The sequence below is a fragment of the Zeugodacus cucurbitae genome, chromosome 2, assembly GCF_028554725.1.
Source record: "Zeugodacus cucurbitae isolate PBARC_wt_2022May chromosome 2, idZeuCucr1.2, whole genome shotgun sequence".
Classification (NCBI taxonomy): domain Eukaryota; kingdom Metazoa; phylum Arthropoda; class Insecta; order Diptera; family Tephritidae; genus Zeugodacus; species Zeugodacus cucurbitae.
In genome coordinates, this window is record NC_071667.1 from 8,194,511 (window position 1) to 8,207,084 (window position 12,574).

At 36.1% G+C, this 12,574-nt stretch overlaps 2 protein-coding genes across 3 annotated transcripts; one reads left to right on the forward strand and one right to left on the reverse strand.

The window, feature by feature from the left end:
* The first annotated feature begins 809 nt into the window (after nucleotides 1-809).
* Nucleotides 810-10,118, forward strand: LOC105210104 (katanin p60 ATPase-containing subunit A1). 2 transcript variants are annotated; one of them, XM_029038967.2, is made up of 4 exons: nucleotides 810-1,153; nucleotides 8,110-8,366; nucleotides 8,436-9,533; nucleotides 9,722-10,118. In XM_029038967.2, exons 1-4 carry the CDS (start codon nucleotides 831-833, stop codon nucleotides 10,045-10,047), a joined length of 2,004 nt encoding a protein of 667 aa, XP_028894800.2. In that variant the 5' UTR covers nucleotides 810-830; the 3' UTR covers nucleotides 10,048-10,118. The 2 variants fall into 2 exon arrangements, with proteins under 2 accessions (XP_028894800.2, XP_028894799.2); XM_029038966.2 differs by having other exon boundaries at nucleotides 821-1,153; nucleotides 8,433-9,533.
* Nucleotides 10,119-10,551: 433 nt separating this feature from the next.
* LOC105210103 (histone acetyltransferase type B catalytic subunit) lies at nucleotides 10,552-12,359 on the reverse strand. The gene is made up of 4 exons (XM_011180857.3): nucleotides 12,039-12,359; nucleotides 11,476-11,977; nucleotides 11,051-11,408; nucleotides 10,552-10,975 (listed from the first exon to the last, which is right to left on the reverse strand). Exons 1-4 carry the CDS (start codon nucleotides 12,103-12,105, stop codon nucleotides 10,688-10,690), a joined length of 1,215 nt encoding a protein of 404 aa, XP_011179159.2. The 5' UTR covers nucleotides 12,106-12,359; the 3' UTR covers nucleotides 10,552-10,687.
* Nucleotides 12,360-12,574: the final 215 nt, after the last annotated feature.

A 12,574-nucleotide genomic window follows, 5' to 3' on the forward strand; every position in this document is an offset into this window, starting at 1 on the left:
AAAAAATAGCATTTTGCAGAGACGCGAACATAGTAAAGCATAAGACGGATTTGAATAGAAACAACAACAAATCAAAAGCGGCACAAATGCCACACTTCCTTTAACCTCAATACAAATGTAAGAAAGTAGCAGCTCGCAAGTATGCTTTGGCATACTCACAGGTGAGCTCGTGAATAGTATAATAAACACAAGAAAAGCAATAAACAAGTGGTCAGCGGCTTCAATGTAGTCAAGTGCGCCAAACCAGCAACATTTTCATACATAAGTGTGTGTGTGTGTGTATGAGTGTGCTTACCTGTGCCAGTGCTGCCACTAAATGTAATTATTGCATGTAGTTAAAGGGTGGTAGTTTTATATGTAGAATATATTAATGGAGAGATCCTTCAGAAAATGTATGCGTGTGTTTGTGTGTGTGCTAACGCTTTTTCTTCGATTGCTTGTGCAGTTAATAGTGGCGGCTTCTTTTTTGTTGTGGCACAGCACGGCGCGACGCAACGCCACCTTCGCCCCAACCATTACACCAGCATTTCAATTGTGCAAATGACCATTGTTGGCGCGACGCCGCCAATGACCGCTGCCTCAGGCGAACAGTTGGTCAGTTAGTGTTCAGCATTCGCGGCAACTGGTCAATAATTTGTTGTTAAGCTCGCGCGTAACAACGTTAACAACCGTTATGCGCCACAACACTATGTCACAGCGGTTGTAGTGCAAAGTGTGTAGGAAGAAAGGATTTCCTGATGGAAAAAAAAATTATTTTATATTTAAGCAAATTGCAGCAGAAAAATAAATAAATATAAAGTATATTAAAAAAAATCGTGTAACTACGCAATATGTTTAATATGAATGCTCAAAATTGGCTAGGCATGGCTTTGGAGCAGCCGCTGGGCGAACAAACGATCGCCACTGCCATAACCAATGGGAATGCAATGCAATATAATGGTCTAACAGCAGCGCCATCACCTGCCGCAGCACCGCCCCCATCCGCGCCGGTACATCACACTTTTCTACGGAAACGCTCCGTTTGTAATTCGAATCCATCACTCGAACGTCCGCCGCCCACCAACGATATACATGTGGAGTACGAAGTCGCCGTGCCGCTCGTGTCCACATACCGTCACACACCATATCACTCATTATGGGATCTACATGATTGGTACTTTGTTGTTTTATTTTTATTTTTATTTTTTGCTTTTAGTAATATTGCAACAATGCAGCAATTTCAATAAAATATAAGCAGTGCAAAGCTAAAAAAGTAAAGTCTTACGTTTCCATGAACGCTAGTCTTATGGCTAACTATAACTGCAGCGTTCTTCGTGCGCACTTGAATTCATTCACGTGGTCGTGGGAAATTCCATATTTGCCCACTAAGTATATGCATCACATTTCAATTAAGCTTCGTGTAAATGTGAAAAGTTAAGCCGTTCTGCATTGGCAAGTGTTCACCATTCATTGTTGCCGTCTTTTATTTGCGCATAAATTTTATTTGACATTTATACAGTTTCCTTAACACTCAAGTGATTGACATGGTCAGATGCATTTAAAGTTTACTGATTATTACTCTATAACTTCTAGAATGCGCGGCCACTGCGCTCAGTGTGAAATGTGGTAGTTGTAGACATACGTCGCCTTGTCACTCAATGTGGCAAAGTTTTATTGCGATAACATTTACGACAGCTAAAAACGTTAATTTTCAAGAGGTCACTATGTAATTGAAATAAAACGCATAAGTTCGAACGCACATTTATTATTTACAATTAATTTAATAGTATTCATACACGATTCGACTTATATTTTCAATGAACTTCTAAGGGTTAAGTAAACGCTCAATTTGTCGTAATTGATTTCCAATAATTTTGAGAGCAAAAATATGCAAAATCATTATCAAAGCATTAATGCTTTAGTATATGTTTATTTACTATAAAATATTACATATTAAAATGTACTACTTCTACTATTAAAATTCATTAATTTATCCATTAAAATTAGATTCATTTCAAATACTACATTACTCATACGCCCCGGTGGCTATATGAAATACATGGCGTATACGTACCATTGATTGCATACAGCTTGTATCGCTTGAGTACCAACATTTGTAGATATAAAATGAAGTAATTTGCACATTATTACACATAAATGAATAGAAATAGTTCTCTGCACAAACAATAAAAATAGATAACAAGGACGAAAGTCATAAAGCAGCATCTAGTGCTACTCTATATACGTTTATAACAGATTAGTAATAGATTATGCCAAATAGATAAATAGAGATAGAAACAAATAAAGCAAATACCCACACAAATATAAACAAGGTCATTGAAACGACAGCATTTATAACTAATATAGTCTATATAGAAGAGAGTTTATATTCAATACAATATATGCAGATTACACACACACAGGTTGGATTATAAAATGTCGGCGTTCGCAATTGTGCCACTTTTGTATTGATAAGCAAAAAATAATAATAATTGCTTATAAGACTCATACCACTACTGCAGCATACAATAGGCATGGTAGTCAGCAGCAGTTTCAGCGGTTGGAGAACAGTCATTAACCCAATTTCCTAAGTAAATACTAAAGCAATGGAAATTGCCCAAAACGGAAATACCAAAAAGGCAATGCGACAAAGCAATCATTTCAAGCACTTTGAGTCGTCGCACTCAGCGTAGCAAAAAAATAAAATAAATAAAAAAAACGTTATTTATGTCAAACGAATCAGCATAGCAGATTAACTTACAAGTCAATAACTCACATTTTGGGTATATATATATATACATATATATGTAATGCTTGTGCTTAAAACTCCACTCAAACTGTAAGCATTTCCATTTGCACGATGCACTTATTTTTACTTATTTTTTAAAAAGGAAATACTTAGAAGTCATAGAACAAAAGTTACAACTCACGATTTGCGATTGCGGATAAACACGCATAGACATGTGTAAATATAAAATATACAAAAATGTATTTAATTGTGCTTAAGAGCTCAATTGTGAGTTTAGAAAGGATTTTCTTGCCTAATCTTTAGTAAACAAATGGCGACTTGGCTGATCTGTTGCACAAGAAATGGCTGACATCGAAAATTTTATCTGCTGTTTAAGGTGCCCAAGAGATCTGTATATTGAGGCTTCTTCTGTGATTTTATTAAGGTCTTAAAAAAACGCATACGAACTGTTTAGAGCAGCTAGGTTAGGTTAGGTTAATGGATACCACAGATATTCAGGCATCGACAAAGCACTTTGTGCCTGTTACAAAATTTAAAAGGATAAATGACACAATCCGAATCAAATCGAATGGTATAAATCAATCATTTGTTAAATAATACAAAATTCGATGAGTCACAAGCAACCTAATTAATTTTAACTCCTAACTTGAACCTGAAATCATAAATTCAATTTTCCGCAGCACTCCTTGATGGTGTACATGATTGGCATTTCATTTTTTATCTGAAACAAGTAAAACAAGATTTTTCGTATAAAGTGATACATTTCGAACAGAGTAACGTGGCCGTTTAAAAAAAAATTTACGCAATTGGAAGCACTTCAAAAATTGATTTTATATTTTGAGCTAACTGCCTTCCCTAAATAAAAGCGGCAACTTTACGTCAACTATCAAAATGTTTACTTGAATTGTTGTTGTGAAATTTTATTGTACAGAGAAACTTCGTTTTTCGCAGCCAACTTTACTTCGGAACGCTCTGTCAAAATAGAAAATTTCAACCGCTCAGCGTCGCCGTCACGTTATTTCGGTATGCGCCATACAAATTGTATGGGCTTGAGAATTTTTTGACAGTCATTTGCCGCTGACGCTTTTATTTAGGGAAGGCAGTAAAAATACCGTATAAAAATTGGATTGAAAATTTTCAATTTATTCAATCGAAAAAATGGCATAAAGATGAAAAATTTGCACCATCTGCGAGCTCCCACCGTGCTGACTTCTAATAATCAACACTTTCGTAATTATTGAGATATTGTTTTTGGAGACATCTCAAATTTTAGGGTGGCCTAACCCCTTAATACGACAATAATAAAGTTTAAGACAATATTATTGAATCTTTCTATAATGTAAATATTTTTTTACAGATTGCATTTCAAAATGGCATATACGACTAAGTTTTTCTGAACCTACAACACGAAACTGACCTATTTGTCACTCATCAACAATTGATGCGAAACAAAATGAGCATATTTTTGGAATAGAATAAACTAATAAAATAAATAATAACTAAACAAGTAAGGAAGGGCTAAGTTCGGGTGTAACCGAACATTTTATACTCTCGCAATTTATTTATTTAACTTTATTTATATTATATAATACACAATTTGACCCACATATTCCTCATATATATTGTATAAAGTCCATTGAAAGTTGGAAACCATAATATTAGGTTAGAAGCACCGAGGTCCTCGTGTTCGATATATGGGGCCTTAAAAACCTATGGTCTGATTTCGGCGATTTGTAGAATGGGGCTGCCATACTATAAACATAGTATTTGTGCAAAGTTCTACACCGATATCTTCACTAGTGCTTACTTTATATATTGTAATGTAAAGGATTCAGCTCATGTTCAAAGTTCTGGTATATAGGAAGTAGGCGTGGTTGTAAAACGATTGGCCTATTTTCACAACATTTCATTGGGATGTAAGGAAACTATTACAAACCAAGTTTCATTGAAATCGGTCGAGTAGTTCCTGAGATATGGTTTTTGACCCATAAGTGGGCGACACCACGCCCATTTTCCATTTTGTAAAAAAATATGAGTGCAGATTTCATCTGCCATTTCTTATGTGAAATTTAGTGTTTCTGACGTTTTTCGTTAATGCGTTAACCCACTTTTAGTAATTTTCAACCTAACTTTTGTATGGGAGGTGGGCGTGGTTATGATCCGATTTCTTTCATTTTTGGACTGTATTAGGAAGTGGCTAAAAAAAAAACGACTGCAGAAAGTTTGGTTTATATAGCTCTATTGGTTTGCGAGATATGTACAAAAAACTTAGTAGGGGGCGGGGCCACGCCCATTTCCCCAAAAAAATTACATCCAAATATGCCCCTTCATAGTGCGGTCCTTCATACCAAATTTTATTTCCATAGCTTTACTTTTCACTTAGTTATGGCACTTTATGTGTTTTCGGTTTTCGCCATTTTGTGGGCGTGGCAGTGGTCCGATTTTGCTTATTTTCGCAACCTTCCTATGGTGCCAAGAAATAAGTGTGCCAAGTTTCATCAAGATATCTTAATTTTTACTCAAGTTACAGCTTGCACAGACGGACGGACGGACAGACATCCGGATTTGAAATCTACTCGTCACCCTGATCACTTTCGTTTAGTTTTGGGTGTTACAAACAACCGTTATGTGAACAAAACTATAATACTCTCTTTAGCAACATTTGTTGCGAGAGTATAATAAAAATTTCAATTTAATATAAAAAGGCTTTTAAAAAAAACAGAATTAAAAACAAATGATTTTATGAACGTGAAATATCTGAATTATTGGTTTATCCTTCCGACTGTAATATGGAAAAATGTCTAACCAATTTTCTAACAAATCGGTCAAGGCGTTGGGTTACTACGCGAACAGTTTTTAAAAATACATTTTCGAGAAAATCGCGTTTAACGCACTCTGGCTCGCTCCATTCTATTAGTTACAACTTAGTCAATATTCGAGACTTTTTTCCTCTCGTCGGTACACTCAATATACTATATTTTAGGTTTATCGAAAAAAACATGCCTGTTAATTGAATGGAAATTGAAATTAAATGCTTTCACAGATTTCTCACGAAATTTTAGCCACCAAAATGTACCTTAGTATCAGCACCAAACCATAAATTAATACAACAACTCAACACCAAATAACAACTTATCGAGTAGAAAAATCTTTATAAAGCTCGTATATATAGTCTAAACAATTGCCAACATTGGTAATGTTGGGCTCTATGGCTGTTACGTCATCACTTCAATTAGTGCTTGACATGTTCGTGTCAAGCGTTTGTCCAATATACACAAGTCAAATCCAGCACAGCAACAATAAAGTTTAGAGCAATAAAAGGCTCAGCTGAAAGCTCAATAACCTGGCAATTCTTAGCGGAGTTTATTGAACTCGACGCAATTTTAATGCATACATATATGTATAGAGACAAAAGTACATACTGGCGGAAGTGTGTGTGTGTATGTATGTTTGAATGCATGCACATAAGAAGATATAAAAATAGCTAAATTGTTTTGTAATAAACGCAACACGTTCTCAACCGACCGTACAAAGGAAGAAGTCACGCCTGTCTTTAAAAATACATGCATATGTTTACATAATGTCCACTGGAATGTATGTATGTATGTATGCATTTATGCACATTTCCTATTGTCCAAACAATATACAAATGCTCACCTTATTTTTCAAAAATACTAAGCTTATTATTAATTTTTTCATATACATACATACATATGTATGTATAGACTATCAAAGACATGTTTTATATTCATTTTGTTAGCTGTTATACCGTTAAGCAGGCTCGCTCTGCTCTAACCAAAAGACTCATATTCACTAGCGTGCCTTCAATTTTATTTTGTTTTATTTTTTTCTCACTCATTTATACAACCTTTATTGTCAGCTCATAATGACGCGATGCCGACCACACCATGTCTACTGTCTAGACCGTGCTGACCAATCCAGCCAGTCTCTAAGGTCTATGTTAGTTGATGGTTGGCGAGTCCTTACGGCCATCGCTCGTCGATTTGTTTTTGTTTATTCACACAATGCATGGTTTGTCATGTACAGACACATAGTTATTGTAATGATTAATTTTCATATTTAGTATATACTTGTGTAGGTGAATATACATACATACATATGAAATATAAATCATGGTTTGCGTGCTGATATATTTTATTGAAACTGGCGATGTGTTAGACTTAAAAAAATATTATTAAAACGCAACTATACTTGACCTTTCTGTAAATATAAATATATCTCTCACTAACATATACATGTACATATGTATATATCCATATTTGTAATCGATGGTATTTTTGCAATGAATTTCTAACGCGGAAGTAATAAAGAGGACCTAAGCGAACTTGAAAGGGTTTACGAGTTAACTAATCGGATCTAAATCCTCTATATAAAGGGTTTTTCAATAGGGACGCTACAAAAGTAGACCGATAGGGATAGCAAACGATTCCACATTTTTTCCATTGCCATTTCATCATTATTATTAAAATTTACTATCGAAATTTGGAGTCAGTAACCTCAACTTTAAGAGTGCGATGTCCAATTTATGGTCGTCATAATCGTCCTGTCTGACCGCTCAATGATAATCGAATATTTTTGGCCCGAATTGTATGATATGGACTTGGACAATATGTGGTTCCAACAGGACGGCGCCACAAGCCTCACAACGAATCAAATATCGATTTATTGAAAACCAAGTTTGGTGAACGTGTTATCGTGTTATCGAACGTGTCTGTGGTGACCATGCAAAAGAAATCGAGTCCCATACATAATGGCATCGAATGTACTTTAAGAGGAATAAAGAACTTCATTGATATCACAAACCGTTTTTGTTTTATGTGAATGTGATTTTAGAAAGGATTTCCTTGCCTAATCTTTAGTAAACATGCGGCGCCACGGATGATCTGTTGCACACAAAATGGCAGACATCGAAAATTGTGTCCGCTGTTTAAGGTGCCCAAGAGATCTGTGTATGACCTAACGCATACGAACTGTTTAGAGCTGTTTGGTTAGGTTAGGTTAATGGGCTGCTCTAATGGATTCCACTTAGAGAGTCCTTTGTAATGCCGCAAACTCCTATATATGGATACAAAACGTTTTTGTTTTTAAAAAACTTGTGTTGCGGTCTTATTGAAAGAAGCTCTTTACAAAAGAAAATACTATTAGTTTATTTTATGCAGATTATCGAAGATTTTTGCACTGAATTCTATTAGCATTCAACAATAACAGATCTTCTTGTGATCCATTAGTCATTCTTTTCCTTTCCGATCCTTTATCATGAAAATCAAATAAGAGTTTAATTTTTTCATTAGTTGTTCATTTAACAAGAGTCCACTGGCTTTCGACTGCTTTTAACGTTAATTTACTACTATTTCTTACAGTACCTCCACAACTCCACCGACTGGGCTGTCCCATGTGGCACGCATGATGGACTCATTGATACTGGATCAATATCCACCATTTGCCTTCACAAAGATCACAACCACACATAGGCCATCACGCGCTGGGAACATTAAGAAGACAGAGACCACACGCACAACCACCTTGACTGGACTCTCGCCCGGCAGCTCGGCAACTTTAGGTGCTAGCAGCGGCATTGCGGGAGGTGGACTAAGGAAAACGCGCATACCAACCCAAGGTGTGTGTCACGAATTCGACATAACTGTCATATAATTAGAGTAATATAATAATACCTTTCTTCCAGAAGTACCTCCACAACCACGCCCCAATACAAATCTGCCACCAACCGCTGGCGCCACAAATCCACTTTATCAGAATACAAATGGCGGCCCCAACAATACCGGTAGTAATAATACACACATACAATTCCCCAATCACAATGACAACCGTTGGATTTCATCCTTACGTCGATCACGTGATCCCGAACTACAGCCGACACTGCCTTCGATCAATTTGAGCCATCACGGTAGCGCACATAATGTGGGCGGTAGCCTGAGCACTAGCACTGATAAGGGCCGCAGTTCGCGTAGCATTAAAGCCTCAACTATGGCGGCAACGCGCAAGAGTCGCAGTGTCGAACGCATTCGCGCTCGCAAACTTACCACACAAATTAAGCTCAAGGACAAACCGAAGAAGAACTCAATCGATGAGAATTCCAACTCAGATGATCAGGAAATCACATCATTGGAGGAGAACTCCACGTCGCAGAATACGCCGAAGAGTTCGCCGAAAACAAAGACAAAAATATTCTCTCCCATCGGCTATGAGCCGCATTTGGTGGATACGCTAGAGAAAGACATACTACAGCGTAATCCAGGCATAAAATGGAGTGATGTAGCCGGCTTGAATGATGCTAAGGCTATATTGCAAGAAGCGGTTGTATTGCCGATTATTATGCCCGATTTTTTCAAAGGCATACGACGACCTTGGCGTGGCGTTTTGATGGTGGGCGCACCCGGTACTGGCAAGACTATGCTGGCCAAGGCTGTGGCCACCGAATGTGGCACGACTTTCTTTAATGTCTCCTCGGCGACTCTAACCTCAAAATATCGCGGCGAAAGTGAAAAGCTGGTGCGTTTACTATTCGAAATGGCGCGTTTCTATGCGCCGAGTACAATTTTCTTCGACGAAATCGATGCATTGTGTACGTCACGTGGCAGTGATTCAGAGCACGAGGCGAGTCGGCGCTTCAAGGCAGAGCTGCTAATACAGATGGATGGTTTGAATGCAACACTGCAGGATGATAAAGTTATCATGGTTTTGGCGGCAACCAATCATCCGTGGGATATAGATGAAGCTTTCAGACGACGCTTCGAGAAAAGGATATACATTGCACTTCCAAATGGTGAGTGGGAGGGGCGAAAATAATACATTTTGAATGTGCATGTTATTTGTCATTGCGATTTGCGATTGTTTTGTTTTTAATTCTTAAAAGAAACGAGATTAATGTACTATATATAATATTATATTATAGAAAATAATTTACAGCTTTTATACTCGTATAACAAAGTGCATTTTTTATAATTTTACCAGAGGAGACACGTTCAGCTTTACTCAAGCTCTGCCTCAAGGACGTTCGTCTCTCACCAAATTTAGATACGAATCTTATTGGCGATCAGCTGAAAGGATACTCAGGCTCAGATATTAGCAATGTATGTCGTGATGCGGCTATGATGGCAATGCGTCGTCTTATCGCCGGACGCTCGCCATCGGAAATTAAGGAGATACGTCGTGAGGACATTGATCAACCTATAACAATACAGGATTTTCAAGACGCTATGGAACGTACGAAACAATCAGTTTCATTGGACGATGTGACACGTTTCGAAAAATGGATGGAGGTCTATGGTTCATGTTAAGCTAATTTAGACGGTCGACGCGAACGATTGCTCTAAAAGTATACTAATTATGCACATTGAAATATTAAAATTAATAAGCAATAAATTATAGAAGTTTATTTTAAGCAAAGCAAGAAAACGCTCAATAGAATAATATGAAAACACATACATACATGAAATACATATTTATATATTTGTTTAGTGTATGATTTGTGTACATTTAGAACAACTTCCATAGCTCATAAATATTGCGGATTTATGATATTTAACACACCAGAAATAACTAATTGAATTCGCCCAAAATCCCGAAGGACCCACCACTCCTATCCTTACTGCTAATCTAAAATTTCAACACTAGAGAGTATTCAAAATTGAGAAGTGATTATTAGATAACCATTTATAAGCAGCTAGTCGATAAATAAAACATTTTATATAAAAAATTTGTAAATTTAATATTAACATGGAAAATGTATGTATAATCGTATGAATAAATTCACTAAAAACCTAATGAAGAGTATGCTTGAATCTGCTTGGTCAAATGTTTCCAATTTAATAATTTATTTTTTATAACATAATCAATCAAAACATATGCTCAATTAACTGACATGTTAACATCGACATTGATAGAAAAACACAAAGAACGGTTCTGTAAATTGCATGCTTAATCGCGTAATTTTTCAACAATCTGTTTATAGACGTTTTCTACTTGTTGATACTCTTCATGTAATTGGTCGATGCGTTGGTCTGGTGTAGGCAGACGCGCTCTCAACCATTCAGTATCCAAATTGGCTTTCTCCATTTTCCTAATGTCACTTATCTGCTTATAATGAACAGCATTTAAACGGCGCTTCACATCCAAACGATATGCCTCATAATCCTCTTTATCATTTATATTTGTATAATAAAGGCGAAGTATTTCATAGATGCGACGACATTGACGAGGATTCAACTGGATATAAGTGATATAAAACAAAGAAAAAACAATTAATATTTAGAAGTATCGCAATTGGGGTTAGTAACTAACTTTGAACGTTTCCCGTGCCTCTCGAATCATTTCCTTGCTGAAACCTTTTTTAATAACATCTCTTGCGAAGCTTTTCAATCTCTTGCACAGTCGTGCATCCACAAAATTACGTATACGCTGAAAATCGTCAGATGGATCTTCCACAGTCATATCAACAACGTTATTTTGTAATTGATAATGCCTATATATCGTCTCAATGAATCTTGTGCCAATGCCTAGCTTTTGGAATGGTGGTAACACAAGAACTTGACTGATACGTGGTCGTATGTTCTGAGGGTAGGCGTAATACTCATAAACAGTGGTGTAACCCGTGGTTGCATACTGATAGTCTCCATTATCATTTTTATATTTTTCATAGCTAATGTGGAACGAATACAGAATACATTTATTAAAGAACACAATTCTCTGTGTCTGCTCATACATACCATACGAAAAAGATCCACTGTGTATCATCAATATCGATATAAGATGCTGCATCAACAAACCAGAGTATAAATGTTTGTAGACGACTGAAAAATTTTAAAAATGCCGGTACTTTATAATCGCATTGATATATTTCGAACAAACGTTCTTTCCCCTGTTCATCAATTGCTAGATGTTCTGATAGCTTTTCACCAAAAGGTTGAAATTTATCGGCTTTGTCGAGTGTCTTTAAGAACTCATCCATATTTATAAAGAAGCAACCCTCTGGTAACTTTTCCGCAATATTGAGCACAACATTATCGGCTTTTATATTCCCACCTGATATTTCATTTACCCGACTGCTATATTCTGTGCCAATATAAATATGTAGTGGTCCAGCAGTATATAAAATTCGCACACGTAAATCTTTATAGCCAAATATGCACTCCGTTTCTCCAAATATTTGATGCGCCATCAAAGGATGGAATACAAGACTATCATCTTCCAGATCTTGCTTGCGACGTACTACAAAGCAAATTATAAGCATATGCTTTTATAAATGTTGCATTTTAAAAATAATAATTACTCAATTTAAATTCCACAACTTCAAGTGCATCAAGCACGAGTTCTTCGAAATCGTGTACATGCGACATGCCGGTGACAATGAGCTTCCCTCCAAAATATGGTGCCAGTTGTTCCTTCTAGAAATGGTTAAAACCTTTACTTTTATCGAGCAATTCGTGCACTTTTAATAAATTATGTTAATTTTATAGACAGAGAATATTATTTATTTTCCTATATTTTTTTTTTAATTTATATATAAGATGAAAACAAATAAATGTAATTGTTGATATAAAATTTCAGGCGCAAAATGCCAATAGCAACAAACAATTGGAAATTTGCAAAAACTTTGACAGTTGTTTGACAGCGATGTGTTTCATAAGCAAATATGACATAAATGTCAAAGCCACAAGAGTCCAGAATCAGGATGGTTAACACAGTTTCTGTACGAATATTATTAAGTTTTTTTAAATAGAGAACATAATTTTTTTGTACATCAAAAACTGTAAATGTTTTCACTCTTATTAATTTCACTATGTTCAAAACTTATCATCATATATG